Raw genomic sequence first — 23,083 nt, 5'->3', positions numbered from 1 at the left:
GTTAATGTCTTTTGAACGAGTTAAAAGTCTTATTTTCCGCCTCCGGATTATTAATGCTGATGTAAAGGCGCGTCGATTGACACCTCTCTCGATATTTTTGGTAGCGTATTAGCAGTCGACCCCTCAACTAGACTATTACCGTTGAAGTTATTGCTATTTGCTGTTTTCGGTATCAACGCAACAACTTCGGATAGATTTTTTGCCATGCAACGCTTGCTGCATAATTTTGGCTGGATATCAAAAACATAACCACAATTTTTTTTTGCCGAACTCACTATTTTGTTTCCGATATGCCTATTCAGATGACCCGCAGTGTATTTACACCCGAAACTAGAGTGTGCGTTCGCTTTTGAGGAAACTTAGCGCGCCGCGTACGTTTTTCGATTTTTCACTTCTTTTTCCCAAAACTTTTTTTTGCTTTTTTGTATTTTGCTGTCAACGTTTTGGTGTTTTGCTATTTCATTTACTTCACTCTATAGTTGCTGTTTTGGCTACGCAATTCTCCATCGCATTTAATTTTATTTAAAATCACACAAACATACATACACACACACATATATAGAGTGCGTGTTGTTGCTGCATTCGAAGTGATTTCATTTTAGAGGTCTGCATACGCACTCTACCGCGCGCCGTGTACTCGCCTCGTGCCGCACACCGCAACTCATACGCCAAATCTCCGCACAGCTGCCCGCGCGCGGCCCATTCATTTTAACAACTCGCAGACTTTCAGCCGTTTGAATTTAAAAATAGTTTTCGAAAATATACTCAGTACGATTTGAATACGCACGAGTCATGGGGAAAATCGTATGAAAAGTTGTGTAAAGAACGTGAAAAAGCTAGAAAAGTACCTTGCTGCCTTTAAATCAAGTTTTCTTGTGCAACATTTCTTCATATGAATTGAAAATTTTTTGTGGTTTTTTTCTTTCTAATTTTGTCAACGACTACGCGTTTTTGGCGTCTTTGCGACGCTCGGCAGCAACTCATTTAATTGTGTGCGTTTATGCTTTATGAGTTTGTGCTTATTTTTATTTATTGTTTTTGTTAGATTTAGACTTCCCCCTCAACTTGTGAAACTGTGAAATTTTCAAAAATTAATTTTGAAATAGTATTGAATTTTTACAAGAAATATAAAAAACAAATCTGAAACAAAAAAATATTCAAAAAGTTAATTTTTTTAGTGTTGCCATTAGCGCAATGTTTATTTAGTGTTCAGAGCAGAAGAACTTCGATGGCTTCTCTTTGAAAATATTTTTATAAGAAATCTACACAAAAAGGGAATTATGAAACTTTGGAAGGCTAAAAAGCCGATTAGCTGCGTTCCTGGCAAACCGGCTACGCTTAAAAATGAGGATAAAGCAGAGAACGTTGCAAATGTTGGAGGAATACCGCTGACTCCGATTGTTTCAGGTGAGTAAGAAAATTTATACAAAAAACAATTTTTATAAATTACTTACTTAATTGGCGCTTAACCGTTTAAACGATTATGGTCGTCCAACAAGGCGCGCTAGTCGCTTCTTCGCTAGGTTAACTGGCGCAAATTGGTCACATTAAGGGAATTTTTATCATTTTTCACCTGGTTCTTCCAGCGGAGTGTGGGCTGTCCTCTTCCTCTGCTTCCATAGGCGGGTTCCGATAAGAATACTTTTTAGCTGGAGCATCATCTTTCATTCGCATAACATGTCCTAGCCAGCGTAGACTATGTTGATGTGTGCGTAAAGCTCATCATTAAATATTCGTCGGTATTCGCCGTCGCCAACGCGTAGAGGTCCATAAATCATTCGAAGAGCACTCCTAGAGCTGATTCATCTGATGTTGTCCATGCTTGATGGTGCAAAGCAGGACGGGTACGATAAGTGACTTGTAGACCATGATTTTCGTTTGCCAAGAGAGGACGTTACTATTTATGCATATACTAGAAGACCCGACAGACGTTGTCCTGCCCTAAATTTGGCCTATCTGCATACATTTTAATAAGCTTTTTCCATATGAATCTGCCCTCCCCCTCTCTTCACTTTTTCCTAATCCTTTTATTCACCCCTTCCTCAGTCTTTTTCGCTCCATCTGTCTCCATCTTCGTCTCATTCTATCTCTTTCTCAATCTCCTTATCTCTTTTCTCTTCTCTCAATTTCTTCTTATTCTTCTGCATCCCTTATTGCCTGTCCTAGAGGGTGGTATGTATTTTATTCCAGTCCCAGTCCCACTCCCAGTCTCAGTCTCAGTCCCACTCCGAGTCTCAGTCCCAGTCCTAGTCCTAATCCCAGTCCCAGTCCGCCTCGGGATAATATATTACTCTGTACTAAAGCACTCATCAACAGCTTTCATTTGATGTCCATATTATATACACAGATTCTAGGAGTACCCAGGTCCACGTTTTGGCCTATATCTCTAGACCCAAGTCACCCAGGGGTATGAAAATTACCCTCTACTAAAGCATTCATCGACAGCTTTCATTTGATATCCATATTCTATAAACACACTCTAGGGGTACCCGGGTCCCCATTTTGGCCTATGTCTCGAAACCCTAGTCACTCAGGGGTATGAAAATTACCCTCTACTAAAGCACTCATCAACAGCTTTCATTTGATATCAATATTCTATAAACACATCCTAGGGGTACACAGGTCCATGTTTTGGCCTATAGCTCGAGATCCTACTCACCCAGGGGTATGAAAATTACCCTCTACTAAAGCACTCACCGACAGCTTTCATTTGATATCCATATTCTATAAACACACTCTAGGGGTACCCGGGTCCCCGTTTTGGCCTATATCTCGAGACCCTAGTCACTCAGAGGTATGAAAATTACCCTCTACTAAAGCACTCATCAACAGCTTTCATTTGATATCCATATTCTATAAACAAACTCTAGGGGTACCCGGGTCCACGTTTTGGCCTATATCTCGAGACTCTATTAGCCCAGTCACCTATCCTATATTTCAAGTTAGATCAAAGTACACACGGGGTACAAAACAAATTCAAAATCGGTTCAGTAGTTTAGGAGTCCATTGGCCTCAATTGTGTGACACGTGTTTTTTATATATTAAGTTGTATTACAAATATCAAAAAAAGTGAAATAAAAAATTTTTAAATTAAAACAAAAAATTAAATTAAATTAAAAATAATTTTAAATAAAAAAGTTAAAAAAAATTTCGAAATTAAAAATACGAATTTTAAAACAATAAAAATTAAAAAATCGAATTAAAAAAGTTAAAAAACAACAAATTGCAAAAATTGTTTAATGATAATATATTGATATAAAAGATTTACTTTTTATAAAATCTCAAGAAAGTTAAATAAAAAAATCAAAAATTTAAGTTTTTTTTCAAACTTATCCCAGAAATATACTAATACTAAAAATTTTTAGACTTTACAAATTTCAAAAGAATAAAAAAATTTTAAATTGAAGAAAAAAATTTTATTAAAAAACTGCAAATGAAAAGAGTTTAAAAACATTACAAGTTATCCTTATATACATTGCAAAGTTATCCTTATAATTTTTTTTTATTTTACAGATAAAAAAATTTTGTTCTAAAATTTATGAAAAAAATTTACTAAAAAAATTTAAAATTTAATCGTATTCAAAAAAAATTCGTGTCTGGCAAAAGCAATGGAAGAGGACCGTCTCAAGTTACAAGAAGATAATGGGCTCATAAAAGGTCTCTAGGACGGTACTTCATTCTAATAAGAAGATTCCTAAACTTTTTGAGCACGGTAAAAGGAAAGATTTAAAGGGGAGAAGAATTGGGAGAGGAAAGCAAAGGAAGTAAATGAAAGGAAAATAAACTAAGGAAAGGAAATGCAAAGAAAAGTAAAATAAAATAAAAGGAAATAAAAGAAAAAGAAATCAGGGGCAAGAAAAGCAAGAGATTCCTTCCCTATGAATATTTATAAAATCAATATAGTTCTCGGACGTTGACTACTTCACCCATCCTTAAGATACCCTTTTTTGATGGCGTTCTGCTCACCATGTATATGGACGAGTCTCTTTGGCCTCCGTTGCTGTTTACTGTACTCTTTCCGCATGAACCCCAGCCCCTGGCTTTGTCGACCGGCAGTACGCTACCATTAGTGTCGAGTTGTCCACTGTGCTATGTAATGTCGCGTGACTGCCCATAATCGCTCTCCCTAGCTGTGGTGTATTATACTATAGACTTTTGCAGGCTGGTACTCTCTGATGGTTCGTCGTCATCATTCCTTACCTGCTCATCAAAGAGCGCATGTTATTCCGAGGCCTTCTAAGAAACCTGTGATACGTGGTGCTGTATTTGACACCTGCGCCTAGAGACGGGAAAGTGGTGATACATTTCTCCGACAGCTAGGCAGCGCTAAAGGCCTTGGACCCATGTGGTGACAATACAAATTCGGTCAGTGAATGCCTCTTCTCAATGAGATGACCCAAAATGGCAGTATTAGCCTTATATGGGCATTTTCACAGAAGGCTATTGAGCTGGTCAGGATGATACGACCGGCTACATATTTCACCAAAATGATTCCTTAAGTATAACTATGTCGCCTTGTAAGTTTCGTGCAAGCAGGAACACTTTAAGGACGGCAAATATACTATAGTCGACGCTACCTACATGAACGCCGTTAATATTGGTTTGAGCTTCCCATAATAAAGAACGCACTAATACTCTTTTGATGCCGAATAAGTCAGGGCTTTTGTCACTGGTAAGGATTCACAATAATCACTGTTTTATAGGTGCTCACGAAGCTAGGAGAGCCAGCGAATTTTAACATTACAACTGCAGCTGCAGATATATTGTGGAGAAGGGAAGCGTGCAGCATTTTCTGTGCCATTGTTCTGCAGAAGTAGTTTGGTCGCTCTCGGTCAACTGTTTTTGATTGATCTCGTTGAGATTTGAAAGCGCGAAATATGGGCGATAGTTAAATTTATTGACTCCATGAAGTGGTTCGATCCCTAGTAGCTGGTGCAGTAAGGGTTACTTACCGGTGGTGGTATTAGTGTCGGATTAGGATGCAACTCCTCGGCCCAGTCGTTTGAACCTAACCTTACTCAACCTAAGGTCATACTTACTCTCTCTTGACTCGGTGTTGCGCATGCGCCGTTATAATACAGTCAGTTTTGGGATAATCTGGCTATAAACTAGTTGCCCGGTGCCGTATAATGCTTTGGATTAGAAGGGACAGTTCTTGGTCGCCGCTTGTAAACAACTCATACAAATCGGGCAGAGTTGATAACGAACACTTTTCTCAGGATGACTGGTATAAAATGCTTTTGACAATAGTCTCTACAGCAACTGACGCAGAGATCAGACTCTTACCTGCAAGACACGTTTCCCTATACTTAAAAAAAAAAAAGATCGATTGTCTCTCATTATTCCAATAACTAGGCGTGTCATCGTACTCAACATGACATACGCATGTATTTATAATTTTTGAAGTGCATTGAACCCGTCAAATTAAAATCAACGCCAAAACGCCCTTCAAATATGTGAAATAAGTCGAACGACAAACTCCCCCATGATCGTTATTTTGTAATTCAATACACTAAATATGCACCTCAAACTAACACCCTATGTAAACTTGTATGCATGCATGTATGTATGATGTACGTCAATGTGCAATTCAAAACCCTTTGTCAAATATTGACAACTAAATCATACACAAAACCCCAAACACATTGCACTCAATGCACGCACACCTTTCAACGACTTCGGTTTATTTATTTTTGATTTGACTGCGAGCGACTAAAATTTCATTGACGCCCCCAAAAATGATATTTTCAAAACAATAAACATAAACACACAAATGCTAATGAAAAAACTATGCTAGTATGTAATCTTAATTGAAATGCATTTATGTTGCACTTAAAAAACAAAATTATGCCACTTCCCGAAAGAAATCGAATTTTGTTGGTGCTGCGTTCACTTTTTTTAACGTTCTCAGTTGTCATTTTATAGCGCCCAAAATGTAAGTAAACAAGTGACATCTGGCCTTTGACATCAACAAACTCAGGCAGCGGCTACTCTACCACTGCTTGTACTATCCATATTTGTTGTTTGCCTTCATCTGCACCCTTATCTGTCAATGCTACGCCTGAATAAATAATCGACGATCGCCCTACTTCGCTGAGTCAGTCAAAAATTGAGATACAGCAAGTTTTTCTTTTTTATCGCATGCAATATTTTCCATGTGGCAAGCGATTACATTTTCCATTTCTGTTATGCTTTTGTTATTGTTGTTGCTATCGCAGATATTGTATTGTAAAGCATTCGATAGATCGATCGTTTATTTTTCAAGCATTTTGGAGCTTTCCGCTTGAATTGCGCTCACTTTTGAGGTTATGTGTGTGTACTTGAGTCTATATAGAAATTATTTTTATTTTCGATATTTACTGCGAAATTGATAAAAGTTCGGTTAGTTCTGTGAATATCAGACAATGTATGTAACGCTTAACCAGAAAAAGCAAATCGGCTTATCACGGATAACAACCGATATCCAAGAACAAAAATGGCTCTATCAGTGAGATATGTTTATTTTAAAAATTTTTTTCGGTCTTTTTCAGGGATTGATTTTTATTTTCAAATGATATCTCACAATAACTGAAAACGTTTAGTGTGATGTATTGCCCAAGGTTTTTTTTTAAACTACTATTTTGCGAATAGGTCTTGCACACAGTCCACAGATTGCAGGAACCCTGCAAAAATCGCAAGTACTCCATGCATGCATGTATGGAGTACTCGCTATGGACCAACCGAGTGCTCCAAAATTAACCACAATTCATACAAAAAATATGGTCCAATTAACATTGCGATGTCCTAGGATTGGACGATGTGCTCCAGCTCCGCATTACATCAGAGTAATCCATGGAGTACCCACAGTCCAATAAACATCGTGTAGTGATTACAATCGTTAAAAACGAGCAATGATCGGCTTAAAATATGTTCGTGTAGCAAAATTAGTTGGTCCATTGCTGCATTACAGTGGAGTATAATGGTAAGTACTACAGTGGACACATGATCCAACGGTTTTTGCAGGGAAATGAATGGATTGCACTAGACGTTTACGCCGATCACTTTATCGGCGGCGGCGGCGTAGGCTCTATTATATACCGGCGGCGGCGGCGTGGGCGGCGCCGGTTTTCTTACTTTAAAAAGCTTGATTTTCTACTTAAAAAAATAGTATTTAGAAAAGGTTTTGTTTGTATGTATTTAAGGAAATCAACGTGTTGGCCATATCGGAAAGATCCGGGGTTTTTGCCTCAAGATCTCGCAGACCGTTCAAAAATTTTCAGGAGTAGCTCCTTGCGGAGGGATTGTCCCTCGTTCACTTACTCCAGAGAGGCTTCGGCGACTTACGGTTGCTATTAGTGGTCTATTAATACTCATGACTCTCGTGGCACAGGGCGCCTCCAGTTTTTTCGGCTGTTTTTAAGAGCTACAATTCCCATGTGCGAACAGTAGCAATCCCGACCACCAGTCGCAACCACGCCACCTGACCCTCACACCATATGCCAGCACAGAATCTATAGGACTGCGACTTCGAACTCATACCATCGTCGACGTCATTTTCGTAGAAGCTCTAGGTGTAGCTCCGAAGACTTTCCAACGGATGCTTTTGTCGCGCTATGCTGCCGAGCTACACCAGATAAACACCTTGAAACGTTAGAGAGTGACCATTATGGATGACCGCGTAGCTTCAGTTTTCAGACTAGTTCGACTGTTCACTACGTTAGGGTAGTAGCACACACGGTCATTATTTCGACTGTCTTGGGAAAGCTTTTGCTTCACCACTTTGAGTGTTCTTGCGAAGGACAAAGCCTCACCTGGTAAATACATATATGTGCCTACATATTCACATTTGTAAAAGGAGCCGTAACGTGTAGGTGATATTTAAACTTGGTTGATAGGCTATAATCAATGTGATTCACTCCAAGGGACTAGTTTTGGATAGGGCCGCCATCTTTATGTCAAACCGGGAGACTTGGGTGTTAAAGGATGAAGTGTGAAAATTAAAATTAACATTTCAGACGCTATTATATAGTTTCGCAAATAAAGAACAGATTTTTGAATGTAAGCCCAAATGATTTTTCAAAACCTTCTCATACGTACATATATCCTCAACTGAAGTATGAGTTAAGAATCATTTAAAAGGATTGTTTATGCCCCTAGAACCTACTAAATGGTTTTGCATCACTGATTTGGCTTATTCTTTCAGCCAACCGCAATATAAAATTTTTTAAAAAATCGGCACCTTTTTTGCTTTTTTTAACAACTTGAGGACAATTTGTTCATTATTTTTTGGAAAAAATATGCAAAGTGAGCATATAAATTTATTATATAACTTTTCTTTTAGTGTTTTGTTTTAATAACTTACTGAATTGGGTGATGGAAAGTCCGTGTTAAGCTGACATCGAAAGCGCCTGTTATTTTAAATAACTTTTGAATAGTTATAAAGAGTTAAATTTCGCAATTAGTTTCTTATAACTGGCAGTGAGGCACATCCGTTGATACCACTTTCGATCATATCCGACCAATTTTCGACATGAACAATAAATGGCCTAAACAGTCTTAAACGAGTAGAAAATATATTAACGCGCTGATATTTTTGACATTCTGCGGCGGCGTACGAAAAACGCCCCTAATCGGCGGCGGCGGCGGCGTTTATCGGCGGCATATATCTCTAGATTGCACGTATGCAAATCCAAGAAAACAAAATACACGAAAAAATTATAAGCAATCCGTGCATTTTGTAGTATACTTGAACCTATGAATTGCCGCCGTAGGATATAAACAATCCGTGCACCTTGCAAGACAAAGCGATCCCCTAATGAAATTTAACAATAAGTATGTTATTATTTGGCTCTGCAAATAATTGTTACTGGTCAAAATATAAACCAGAAAAATCATATTACATCCGGATAGCATATTTGTGGGGTCTATTACCAGGCCCATTTTGAAAACATTGCTGGATTGTTCAAGATTAATTTTGGACTAATTAAAAACATTCTTTGTAGTAATGTTGGGCGAATTGCAGGACTTTAAAATCATTACGGGATTATATTGGATTTTTTCGGTACTGTTTTAGGTACTAGTTTCAGATCATTTTGGGAAGATATTTGGAAACATTTCGGTATTATTTGCTCGAATATTTATGTCGGGGCTATTTTGAGATCGCTTGCGACCACCTACGGATCATTGCAGAGCCATTTCGAGATAATTTTGGGACTATATTAGCAATTTTTTGGGATAATTTCGTAGCTATTTTGATATTCGTTAGCAGGTTTCGGAAAAATTCATTTATAAATACGAAAAGTTATTATTCTCGGATTGTTATCGGCATGCTATTGGTTTCTTGTAGATCTGTTGTCCACTTGTTGTCGATAACAACTGTTATCGGTCTATTATTGGTGAATTATCGACGTCATCAATTTGTTATCAAAAGAATATGTATTTGTTTTCGATTTGCCAGCAAAAAAATATCGATTTGTTCCAAGACAGATTCGTTGTCCAATATAGCTCAAAATTACTTAGCCATATTAGAAAGTAGCAGTTATATTTGAACCAAGCCACATAGCTTACCCACCTAGTCCCCGGGACCAGATACCACTGCAAAACAAAGCGAAGGTTTTTCGGAAATTTACCACTAACCACGATTGGTAGGTAACTACGTCCCTCAGAAGCTCATTTACTAACATAACTCAGAATGAAGGGAGACAGAAAACTCCCTTGTGGCGTAGCTCTGCGTATTCTTCTCTGAATTTTGGTAACATTTGAATGTTCCACTTCGACTAGTAAACCAACCAGGACTCTTCGATAGCTACTGGCGGGATATTATTAAATGCCTCTCCGACGTTTGGAAGAGCTCCCAAAGCAAATGAATTGTGCTCAAGGGAGACCTTTGTTTTGGTTTATAATCGAACGGTGAGTCGCTTTCTATAACAAAGAAGATGCGTGAGAACTCTTGGTCATCTTTTAAATAAAAATAACTTTCACATTGTTACAAGACTGCAGGATATAGCCCTGTTTCGGAGAAAATTTTACGTTAATGGTTATTAGACAGCACGGGGAAATTCCCAGAGAGTTTTAAATTTGCACAGGAGTAATGCTATCTAGCCCAAGAAACTTGTAGGATCACAAATAAGTTGACTTACAGGGGAATGTCAGACATTCCCACCCCCAGCGGGTTAGGGGGCTTGGAATGTACCCGCGGCAGATATGCGTGTCTTAAGAGGCGACTAAAATACCAAATTGATTGAAGGGGCTGTGTAGGGCAACCCTTTCAAGGGGTTGACAGCGCAATATATAGCTTCTCCAACCCAATTGTCTACCTCACCTACCCTGTTTGTTTAACAGCCCAGGCTCTGGCGACCCCAAGTTCCTCAGGGATCTAGGGGGCGGGAGGGTGGTATGGCCTAGAAGGTTTCATGTGGTCATACTAAATCGTTCCCGAGATGGTCGGACTAGTACCTTGAGTGTGCTTTTCCATCAACATCGATAAAACTCCTCAAGGCCTTCGGGGAGTGTGCCTATCGCTAAAAACAACGATATGAACAACAGACATTCCCACAGAGCCGGCAGTCGCCACTACTGAAAAGATGGAACGTCCATAAGAAGATGTATATTGAAAAGGTGTCTATAAGAAGATGTGAAGAGATAAGTTAAATTTGGCTTAGAGACAAACCGGACTTGGCGTTGTGCCCTCTTTAGTACCACTTTTTCGTCTATACACAGCTACATAGCTTTATTTCTGCTCACCACCATCTATCAAGCATCCTTGAAAGAGTTTTTCTGAGCCTCACAGAAAAATAAACCTTTTAAAGCTTCCAGTGAGCGGGTAGCTTACTCCTCTGGGTCGCCTGCTGGAAGCTTTGCGGATGTCATGATTCTTGTTTGGAAAAGGTTTATGGCTGTGTGTTACGGATTTTTCCTAATATTCCTAATATATTTAAAACCACCTTTCGTAAGTCCCCCCTTATTTTCCAGCACTCTTGTAAATGCGTCGTATTTTTCAATGCTTCTTTTTGCTTAGCTTTTTTCCTATTGTCAATTGTACTATAACAAATTTGAGCATTTGTAGTCAGATTGTAGTGATCGCTTCATGCTTTTTGCTGAGCTCGATCGACCTAATCTTCGATTTCCCCCAATAACTTTTGCACTGACAGAAGAAGTACATGAGTTCGTGCATGTGTTCACATCTGTAACGACGCAGCGCTGCTTCTTCCAACCCACTACATAACGACCAACCGACTATTTGCCATTGATGATGCCAGTAGCTTACTTAATTGCGAATCGTTTGCCGCCTCCTACGCTTTCGATTTGTATCTGGTAAATGTCGATTTTTATTTTATTTTTTTTCTATCATGGTTTCATTTGACTTTGGGCTTTATCTGCGTGTGTCCGCCTATTTAAAGTGAATTAAAAAATGTTATAAATTAATTGTGGGAGATTTTGGAATCGCTTTATTTTTCTAAGAATTTCTATTTGTTCATGTGTTAGATTTGTTTTATGGGAATAGACATGAGCTCGATTGAAAGAGAATGGAAGCGAGAGGAGACAGTTTCTTTCTTCGTTTCGAAAAAAGATACCCATTCAAAATAAAGATGTGGTTTCGGTTTTGCTGTGCTCTTTTCTCACTCAATTACAGTACAGGTGCTGTCACAAATGGAGCCCGAGCAGGGACCATCAACATCGATAACACTCCCCAAGGCCTTCGAGGAGTGTCCTTATCGCTACAACAACAACAAAAACTTGCTGACGTTTTTCTGAATTTAACGATATCTCGAGCGTTCGACGATGAAACTCGGCAACACGTCCAAAAGTGTAGAGAGAAGTTTGATTAAGTTTTACAGGGGCTTATGCGGCTACAGTATCTGTGTGGGCACTGCTTCTATCATTTCCTCTCTTATATTCAGGGCTGGCAGTTTGTGATAATAATAAATGGGAAGGTGTAGTGGAAACCCAATATAGAAGTGATCGTCTATTGCTGCCAGGTGTCTTTATATCTTCAACTCATTTATCCACAGAACAAGTAGTGGGATTATCTGGTATATTTAACAGTTAGAAATGAACGAGTTGGGGAAACCGAATTCTGCCTTAGAATAAGCGGCCGGGATAAAGTTCAGCCCATAGTCTTCCAAGCGCCACACAGTCAAAACCAATATTTAATGATTATAAGGCGCCTAAAAGACTAGGATCATAGACAACATACAGTTCAGTAGATACACGAATTCCTAAACGATACCATAGCTTATCGATATTTTTAACCGATGCCGATATTTTCGAGTATAGAAACCTTGGCATCGTGTCAAGTTCACATCTAACAAAAAACGAACTATCCCTAACTTTCTAGCCTTAAAAGCAATAATCAATAAATTCACCGTTGTTCCTTAGCTGTATGGGAAGGTGGAAGGAGGCATTTTTTGCCCCAACCTGGAACTAGAGATCTCTTCCCGTTTTTCCGACCATTACCGAACCATCAATCACTTGACTTCTATGTCCAAAGATAAGAAACGGGTTTAAATTTTGCTAGACAAACAGTCTGCTTCAAAGGTCTGGGAGTCATGTGGCGACAACACAAAGTCAATCACTGAATCCCGTAGATCTCTCGATGATATGTATCAGTACTTTAGTATCAGGTTTATAAGGGCACCTGGTAGACGGGTATATTGAAGGGAAACTGTAGAGCAGATTAGCTGAGCAGGGGGCGATCGTACTCTACATTCTCCCAGGGAAGGATTCGGTAGGTAAACCTTTGACCAATTTTGAATGTCTGAGCAAAGGAACATCGGTTAGATCGCACTAACTCAATTTGAAGAAGTGGGGAACTCACGCACCAATGATAGGTGAAAAGAGAACTTTCCCCTTTTTCAATACATTTGCAGCTGCAACAGTAATCGTTAGATCGTGCCAGATCGCTTATCTTATTGTTTGGGTTAGGCAAACGGCTATCAAACCGCTGATTTCAACATTCGTACATGGGTATAACTGCAGCGGACGTGGAGAGTACAACAAAACCGCATGTTGACATGTAATATGGAGGCCGTGGAGAATTAGCAACTCTGCTGGCTACCTGTGATCTGCTCATTTATAGATAAACCTCCAGTCAGCTAAAAAAATGCTGGGCGAATACTGACTCTTGCAAGGTATAATAATGCTTCTGAGCGGATATGAAAAGGAGTTGCTCTACTGTATTTGTTGCGTTCCACAAAACTCATATTTAATGGTGATAGAGAATGGCGGGTAACTGTCGAATCAGACTCCAGGCAGTGCGCTTAATCGACTGAAAAAACTTTTCTGCTTTAACTACGTTGAGTGTGATGAAGTGAAATTATCGGGTCACGCAACATTTTTTCGGTCTCGGCTTACTTGTATCCTTTCCATCATAAATATCCCTTTATGTACGTCGTGTTAATTTTTCGCAAACTCATCAACGGCAGCCCTAATTCGTTGCATATAATTAAAAAATCGATTTGCAATTAAAATTCAACTAAACATCCTTGTCATTTAAATGCCAAATGAAATTCTTTTGCAACATTGCATTTTAGCAAATTAATGGCTCTAGGGGTGCAACAAATGGTGGCAATATATGTATATATGGCTAGAGTATATTGCATCTCCACAACAAAAAAATTACAGCAACTGCTGCTTGCTCCTTTTGCTGCTGCCTTTGGCGTTTCCACCATTTTCACTGTCAACGTATGCGCGCATTATGATTTGTGATGCCACTCAATATTATTGTATCTAGCTCCCAAACTGCCAACTATTTTTTCGGGTTCGCGTGAAGAACTTCTCTCAAATGAGTGTAAACACGATATTTTCTCTAAATGGAGCGTTAACAACCTAGAATGGAAAGAACGGGGAAGACATAGTTTCTTTGCCAAAAAGAACTTACTTTATTCAAATAAAAAAATAAAGGCGTGAATTCCAAGTACTCGTGGGTTACATTTGTGTTATCGATTTTATATTGAAGTTTTTAATGTAAGTTTGTATCATAGGAAACCGATAAGTCTCTGATAACCAATCGATAATTGTCGGGACGGGACCTTTATATTTTATGCCGACTCCAAACGGCGTCTGCATGGTAGATGCATTTTTACTGAGAAGCTTTTCATGGCAGAAATGCACTCAGAGTGTATGCCAAACCACTGCCGAGGCGTAACCCCGATTAGAAAAATCTAAATCTTTGATGTTGCTTGCCCGGGACTTTGCGGAGGACGCTATCGCCACACTGCGACGGCCGGCTAAGAAATTGTCAACGCTCCGATAACAAATCGATAACAAACAAAGGCAAAAGGAAACCTTTTCGACAACATATCGATAGCAAACCGAATACAAATTGGTAACATTAAGATAAAAAATCAATAAATTTTTTAAAACAAATTGATAAGGTTTTCGGTAAGATATCGGTAACTCTTCGACAGCAAGTCCATAATTTTTTGATATAAAATCAAAAAAATTTCGATTAAAAGTCAATTACTTCTCGATACCCTTTTGGTAACATATTCATAACCTTTCGATAAATAATCGATAACTTTTCAATAAATAATAGAAAGCTGTTTGATAACAAATCGAAAATTTGTTGAAAACATACCGATAACTTTTTGATAACATATCGATAAATGATCGATAGCTTTTCCATAGTAAGTCGATAACTTTCTCCCCATTTCTGGCTTCACTCGTCTTGCGTTGACTTGCAACCGTGACGATAACCATAAGCATTATTTTATTATTATTATCCATATCATTATCGACATTTTTATCATAATGCTCGTTATCCACCGTTTCTTCTGTTTCAACTTCATTGATTTACTTATTTTGCTTTGTTGTTTCACTTTCAATTTGTGTCTTTGGCATGGTTTACTTCCACGAAATGATTTGATGTCTGATTTCGATACTTAATCTAAATACATTATTCGTTCTCACAATACGCTACGGTGTAGTGATACCAATCATGTCTACATTCTGTATTCCCCCATATAGCACCCCACTTCCAAAAATTACGCTTGTGCCTATACTTCCTTCATTTTTACATTCTGCATTCCCACATACCATGAACAAAGATCTTTGCACATCAATGAACAATTTGACTAATTATTATCATGAAATTTCTCTTTGTCTTGATCAAACCTGAAACTAATGGCGTTTTCTTTTCTGAAAAAATGTTACCCTCATGTCGCACTCTTAAATTGTAGATCAAGAACTAGGCTATTACCCATGTAGCCTTAGACCACCCTGTGCGTTTCACATTCCAAACTCCCAACTCGCTCCTAAAAATGAAAAGTGTTATTTCTTTTCAAACTGCTGTCTGAATAATGAACAAAACTTTAAAACAGTACTGAAAGTTTTACTTTTTTAGTTTTGATAGTTTCTTTTGATAAAATTCGTGAAAAATTTAATAATTTTGCTGTAAGTTTTTGGGTAAATTACTAATAAAAACGCAATTTTGTAACAATTTTGAGTACTTGAACTTTGTAATTATTTTGCAGATGCCACAAATAAGCTCAAATCCTGGTTGCTGCGCTGCCCGTATGCTAAAGACCCGCTAGTAAAAAACGTGGTGCTGTTTTGATGCACTTTCTTGCTGCTGGTCAAAAGGATGTTAGGCGCTCTTTTCAAAACATTTGGCTTTTGAACTTCCAGATCTCGTTTACGGAGTACTAAGCAACTTCCGAAAGTTCCGGCTGTGTGTAACTGCCAATAGTTTGAAACCTAGTGTTTGCTCAAGCTGGGCGTAGCCAAAGGCAGTGGTGACTGTTTCTTAGCAGCTCTCCTCGACGCACCTCATGCCTATGATGTAAAAAGGGATATCCGTTCTTTCTTGATCAGGCCAGTGGCCAGTGATTGTGGCAATGATCCTAAAGATTTATTTTCTTAAATGATGCATCTCTACCACCTATGATGCATCCATCGGTGCCTGTTGCGTAGTTAGCTGCAGCGTAAAACGACCTCTTGCAGCTGCTGACGATCTTAGACGAAATGATGGGGGAGGTAAGCGCCATGAGCGCTGCTTGAGTAAGTGCTCAGGTGTGTTATTTTGTAACTCTATTCGAAAGAAATTTTTTCCGATTAAAAAGATTTTTTTTTATTTGGAAGCTTTTGAAACGCATTTTTCTTCGAATATAGTTACAGGATAAGACCCCAGGACTTCTGCTTCGAAGATACTAGCCGAGTTTGAAAGACGGGCTGACAGCGACAGCTAAAATTGTTGAGAAGCTTTCAGCTCCTAAACTTCAGTCCATATATCCATCTTGGGATTTATCTATGACGCGTTATGCACACCAACATTTTCCCTCAGTGTCAAATGTGACTAACAGGTTGTTTATTACGGCCATATTCTCTAACAGAGCCCTTGGCTAAAGCTTTATCAATCGCCATGTCTCAAAGGAGATTTTTGTCGAATTTGTGCCTTTTTGAAAGGGATTTCATTTGTCCTCCTTTTCCACTTCTTCTTAAAAACAACCATCAGTGCGGAGTGTCACATTTAAAAAAAAAAGCTACATGCGAAACCTCGTGTAATTGAATTATTTTGTGAAAAGAACACAAAAACTTAGGGGAGAGGTGAGAAGAAGCAATGGGTTGACATTATTTTCGCAAAAAAAAACGCCATCACAGTTTCCACAAACTCTCCCCAGAGTACCATTCGGAAATGCAGCTACCAATTTTGATTTAATTGAACCAAGCCGGCAACGCTGTTTGCAGTGTATTTAACGGGTTCAATGCACAATCGTGTCATCGTCATTTTGATCGGTTGTTGCTCGTGGCGCTGTCACCATCATCGTCATCATCATCATCGTTAGCATTTGCGTTAATTAACACGTGTCCACAATTCGAATATGCTCTCCAGGCTCCAAGCAGAGACGCCAAAAACACAATTTGAAAAAAAAAAACAGGGCGATGTTGCTGGTGGAGAAAGTACATACAAATGTGGAAGAGGTTATGTGGGGTTGATGGTACCATTATGCTGGCAAATATGGGGTGTTGTGTGTGTTGTTTGTTGTTGCAATTTGTATGTAGCGCACTTACCAACCATAAATGTTGCAGAGATTTTTATGCTTCCAAAGGCGCATCAAAACGTAAAAGCATAATAAAAATTATTTACATACTTATGTACGTGCCTTTATATTTAAAATGTATCAACTGAAGTAAATTTGTGGCTTTCGAAAAATATAAATTCTTCTAATTCAATTCTAGTATTTGTCTATAACGGCGAGGTACTCACTCGCCTGAAAGGCGGGTGCAAGAATTGTTGTTGTTGTTTTATTGTTCAACGATGCGTTACAGCGCAAATTAATCCAACAAATTATACAAGCAGCTTACTGATGTACTTTAGGGCTATCCTTATAAATGAAATTTCCAATTTTTTCGAATCCCTCCCCGTCCAATGGTAATTCCAAGAACAAAACTATCACACATACATTTTTGTTTGTTTGGACACGGTTAAGGGGACAGGGCTCAAAGTTAAGATTTCTTTATTGGGACTCAAGATATGGAAACAAAAATCTTAATTTTCTACTACACTGCTACACAACGATTCTCTAAGTAGCTATATCTACGTCACCGTTATTTTATTTTATTGTATGTGGTATCACAACGGACCTTCATGTTGTCCAAGTAAGCTTCACCTATCAGGGTAGCTCCCACCAAACCTAACCTAATAAACAAAATCGGTAATATTATAGAACACCATATATAAGAATTGGTCCTGGTGGGAACCGGTTAAGCGGTGTCAAAATGTTTAAGGTTCATATACAATCGTGACCAAAATTGGTATATGATATTGCCAACTATGGTATTATCGATTTTAGATATTTGAAAGAAAGCTTATTTTGAGTCTCCGTAGAGAAATATATCAACTTTGATCTCTGTGCGACACCTCATTTCGAATGGGGCTAAAATTTATATGCGAAACTTTTAGCTTTGGTATAACGGTTTGAAGCGGTGAGACTGGAGTCAATCGGTAATTGGATTTATAGGGGCGACCCTAATGCACATATGTGCGGTATATTCGACTGCTATACTAAGGTTGGATGTCTGTGATGGTGACTTTATTTTTAGCGAATAATGAAATTGTGGAATTCATCGCCATCCGCTCTATTAACAATGCCAACGGCTTCGTCATCAACAACAACATAATACAACTTTTTTTCTTAAATAATCATAATCATTTTGGAGATTGTAATTCTTTTTATTCGCCGTAGAATAAAAAAGAACTCCACAGATAAATATCAGAGAAAAGTTAAAGCCATCACCAATTGGCGCCAAACCGCCAAGGCGAATTTGACCGTTTTGTAATAAGTCAGATCTGCTGTTCCTGTTTGGCAACAGTTCGGAGAACTTAAATATATTCATAGCCATCCCATATTCTATCAACATTTTGCATGATTCAGAGTCATATAACAGAGCATGTTTGATTTCTAATGCTACATTCCATTGCGCAATTGTGCTCTCATTGCATACGCGGAAGGGCAATAAATTTAAATTTTTGGAGAGCATGCCTTAAACTTAAAAGTTTAAAGTCTCGAATTTACATTCCTCATTAGTGTCGTGGCTGCTGCTAGGGCGCGAATGCCTCGATTTTTTCTTTGATCACAGCAAGTACTTTGTCTTCTGCACGCTCACCGCCAGATCCTCTTTTTTGTCTCCTTGGCCAATCCAGAGAGACAGAACTTACGGCGAGTTTTTTAAGTCCATTGATATTAATATCATCTTCATATGTCAACACTATTATAATGGATTGGACCATCGCGGTTTAGATCTGCTGCTAGAATATCTTCTCGAGGACAATGTTGCAGAAATTACACAACGGGCTATGGCCTTGTCTGAAGCCTAGTTTAGTTTTGAATGACTCGCGCAGGTCCTTCGCAATATTTGCGAAGCTAGCATGATGTCAAATGCTGCTTTGAAGTCAGTAAAAAGATGATGCGTGACTGTTCTCTGAGCGTGAGTCTTCGGCGTCTGGTGAGGATTTGGCTTCTCGTGCGGTTTTGTCATCTCGTGAGGATTTGGTATCTCGTGAAGATCTTGTCCATAGTAGATTTGCCGTTGACTGTGACCTTCAGTCTTTCACACAATACGGTAGATAGAAACTTATCCAGCATATCAAGCAGGTTGATTCCGTGATAACTAGCGCGTGTTGCGTCATTTCCTTTTATGTGGATTACGCAGAGTACACATAATTCCAATCGAAAGCCATGGGCTCGCTCGACCGTATTTTACATAGGAGTTCATGTATGCTCTCTGCAAGCTCTTTACCTCCGTGTCGTTCCCCGGTACTTTGAAGTTCTTAAGCCGGGGTATTGCGCGAAACGTATATTGCGTCATTACGGATTAGGGTACCGGTAACGTCTTATCCAATTTATCTTGCTCCCTCCATAACTTAAGCCAACTCTGTGTGGTAGTTAGGGGATCGTAATTGTGATTCCCGCAAGAATATCCGCATTGCGATAAAATTCTCGTTAGTTATTACTCTCAGCTAGCATCTCAAGCTTCTCGCACTATCGGTTTTGTCTTCCATGTAGGCGTCGCTCTTGCTTCTTCTCGTATAAACTGCTCGTAAGTGCGCCCTCACTGCTCTAAAGGCAGCACACATCAACTACTAGAACCAGGTATTGCAAGCAACCGTTATTTTTTAAGCGAAATAGAAACCCCGAAATTAACTGTTATTTTCTAAGAGAAGTAAAAAACTCGAAAAAGGTTAAAACACGGTTTTTATTTACAAAATTTTTCTCTCACTTGAGATCATAGTTGGGAGATCTCGGATGATATTGTTAAAACAATATTGAGTAGAAAAGGTTCTGATATGAAATAATGAAATTTGTGTCCCTTTTTGAGCTTCCCAAACTTAAATAACTAGCTAACTAAAAAAAAAATCTTCCAAATCTTTTTTTAGGATATTGTCCATGATTGTTCTGATCATTATGAAAATCATAGACATGTCAATCCTATTCAAAAATCTAGCTCAGCAATATTTTTAATGATTTCATTTTTTATTTCTAAGCACGTCAAATCTCCATCAACAAATTTATTTTGATTAGCTAAATAAATTGATGACAGCTTGTCATAATTTGACAGCAATGTTTATATTTTTGAATACAACTAGCGGCAATCAAATAAATAACAATCAAGAAAAACATGTTGATCCTCTGCTACATACGAACTATATTCCTCGAGTTTTCATCATCACACCAAAGACACACATGCAAGCATTTATCGCTTACCATATCGCCGCCGCCTTCCAAAAGCAATATAGCCAGCCATCGCGTGCCTTTTTCAATTTGACAGAATTCAATTGTACCAAAGCCGACGGACGCGTTGTTTGCATCGTTTGCTGCGTTTTATTGAAATTGCAATGCCATTTGCCGCTAATTTATCTGCAACAGTTGCACATTTTGTAGCGGCAAATGCTATTTGAATTTAATTTTAATTTTTTTGGAAAAAAATTTTACTATAATAGGCAGGGTATTAGACTGATATTTACACGCGTATTTAAGTGAGTATTTACAAATGTGATGGATAAATGTGTGAATCCCGAGAGGAGACAATTTTCCGTAGTCACGATTGTAGTGATTGTAACGCCGTTAAAAAACCAAAAAATCCGCAACATTGTTCGATACTCTTTTCTGTATATTTTTATCCATAGTCTATAAGTACATATAATGATTTGTGACTGTGACTTTTCAGTCACGGTGATTAATATATGCGACAGTGACTCTACATTGATAGAAGACACATTTGATCTACATCACATTTCACAATCACCATTACCAATAATCTCAATCATAATCGAAACTCTCGTGAGAGTAGCAACATTAACGTTATTAATCAATGAATTGCGATTTCTTGTGCTATCTAGTGCTATATGCTATTTAAGTTTCAGAAAAAATCACAGCCTATACTTTTAATATTGTAACGAATGTTAGCAGCACTGAGCGATGCTATCGTCTCTAAGCGATGCTAACCAGTGACGTGAATGCACATCAATAATTCATCATTATGTATCTACATAAACGAATAAATAATTGCGTCTACACATATGTACGTATACGAACATCTGAGCGGCAATGCACAAATACATGCATATATCTTATCTGAGTTGTCACAAGAGAGAGCAATAATTTGTGCACGTAGTTGTGGCTGGCGATTTTGTAGCCGAAACAACTAGTAACTTCTGGAAATCGAAGAGCCTAGAAGTATGCAGCGTAAACTATAAAAGCGGCGCCAGCGAGTAAGAAGTAATTCAGTTTGATTTGAATTGTCAAGCAGTTACGAGTAAGACGATATCTAGCGAGCAATAGCACTATTATTTTGAAAGTCAGTTTCCTTTAAGCTATCAGTTTGGTTATTAAGCTATTCGTTGTACAGTTGGAGTGTTATTGTGAAGTACTTTAATAAAGGCCATTTTGCATTACTACAAATTGGAGTTATTTATTCAACAGTTTAGTGATTCGAACATAGCAGAGGATTGCAAATAAGAGGATTTGCAAGTAAATTCGTAACAATATTATAGTTGCTAAGGGGGCCAACGAAAAGAGCTGTGATTTTGTTTGTGGTTGCGATTATTGTAAGCGTATTTGCGTAGATACCTATATGCTGTCACAGCAAGTCAGTCACGGTGATTTCTACGAATCTGTCACTGTGATATTCCAGTCGCTGTGACAAAATCAAGAAGATTCTCATGTGAATATCGGCATACAAACCAAAGACTTGCAACTTCGAAAAAAAGTTGATATCCAACCATAATATGAAGTCCACTCCAAATCAGATCCGTGTCTCTGTGTTCTCTACAAACCAGAAGGAACAAAAAATGGCGCTCGTCGAGTGTGGGACAATCGTTGACGAACAGCTGGACTTCGAACCTTTGAAAATGTGACATCCGCATCGACTTCATACAGTCTAGAATCGGACATATAAGCTACAGCATTAACTTTTGCTTGATCATTGAGCCAATTGACTAAGCATCAGCGAACCTTATAAAGCCAGCAGTATTGACGAGTACAATAGCGGCGATCTGGATCACGCTAGTTAATGCCAATGTTGTCAACCGTGTTGTCAGACAAGGCTACTTCCATGTATCTGGAGCTAATAGCATAACATTGAGCTTCCCAAATATTCATTATTGAAGATGATCTGAGGGAGCTAACTAGTAACCTAATCGTTACAGGAGACTTCAAAGCAAAAGCCGGCGAATCGCAAATGGCGCAGACTAACAGCTGGATGGCTTAAAACTTAATGGCAATCTGGGCAGTGGTATCTACTCAAAATAGCATATGCTCTCTTTAAGTATTGGACCGCCGAGCTATTGTAGCGTCTTTCAGGCAGCACTAGCAGTCGTAAAGGAGGCTTCTCAATGGTTCCAATCTATCATACGTGGCAATTTACTCCAACAGTGAAGCAGCGATCAAAACTCTTCAAGGCAGGAACACTTCCTCAAAGGTTGCAATAAATTGCACACAGTGGCTAGACCAAGTAGTCTCTTGGTGCATCATAATGGTGGGTCCCGGGTCACAGTGTGGTACCTGGTAATTATGTTGTTGGTGACCTAGCGAGGAAAGTCTCTGAACACACCAACATAATTCAGTCAAGGCACAAAGCTCCTCCTCTTGTCATATGAGGTGTCTCGACAAACCTGTCCTCGCATAAATTAGAACCGAACTAGCTTATCAATCTCAAACGTGTTATTAACGGAACATTGTCTGATGGGAGTATGCGAACGCATGTGAATCCCAACGAATTAATTTTGTCGAAGCTGTAGGGATGAGAAGGAGATAGAAAGTGTTGAACATATTTTCTGCAGATTCCCGGCTCTAGCCAGAACATGCATGCACGAAATGTTTGAACAAGCACTTCATCGGCTGTTTAGTGGAGCTTGACTCAGCTGAAATAGAAGACATCCTGCGCTACATTAGACGTACATATTGTTTGAACATTTTACATAAAAAAAGGAGGAAGGGCATTAACTCATGCAGTGGTATCAAAGTGGGCCAACTGTTCTATGTACGTCCCCCCGCCCTGGCTGAATGGCAGCTACGATAAGCTGACCTGTCTGGGAAAGGTAGTATAGGCTCAGTTTCACCGTACATATTTTGAAACTTAAGTTTTAGAAAGTTTGCTGCCAAAT

At 38.7% G+C, this 23,083-nt stretch overlaps 1 protein-coding gene across 5 annotated transcripts in view; it reads left to right on the top strand.

Moving 5' to 3' along the window:
- The window catches only part of Grip (Glutamate receptor interacting protein), a 120,733-nt gene that overhangs the window by 3,482 nt on the left and 94,168 nt on the right, over positions 1 to 23,083 (top strand). For 3 of the 5 annotated variants that reach the window (XM_067785375.1, XM_067785370.1, XM_067785372.1), the window contains exon 2: positions 1,046 to 1,407. In XM_067785375.1, the coding sequence (XP_067641476.1) occupies positions 1,281 to 1,407 (127 nt within the window). In that variant the 5' untranslated portion in view covers positions 1,046 to 1,280. The remainder of the gene's footprint in view (positions 1 to 1,045; positions 1,408 to 23,083) is intronic. The other 2 variants (XM_067785374.1, XM_067785373.1) reach the window with 2 other exon arrangements.

Source organism: Eurosta solidaginis, chromosome 4, assembly GCF_040869045.1.
Source record: "Eurosta solidaginis isolate ZX-2024a chromosome 4, ASM4086904v1, whole genome shotgun sequence".
NCBI classification, from domain to species: Eukaryota; Metazoa; Arthropoda; class Insecta; order Diptera; family Tephritidae; genus Eurosta; species Eurosta solidaginis.
The sequence above is the reverse complement of the archived record's forward strand: the minus strand, read 5'-3'. Positions and strand labels throughout refer to the sequence as shown.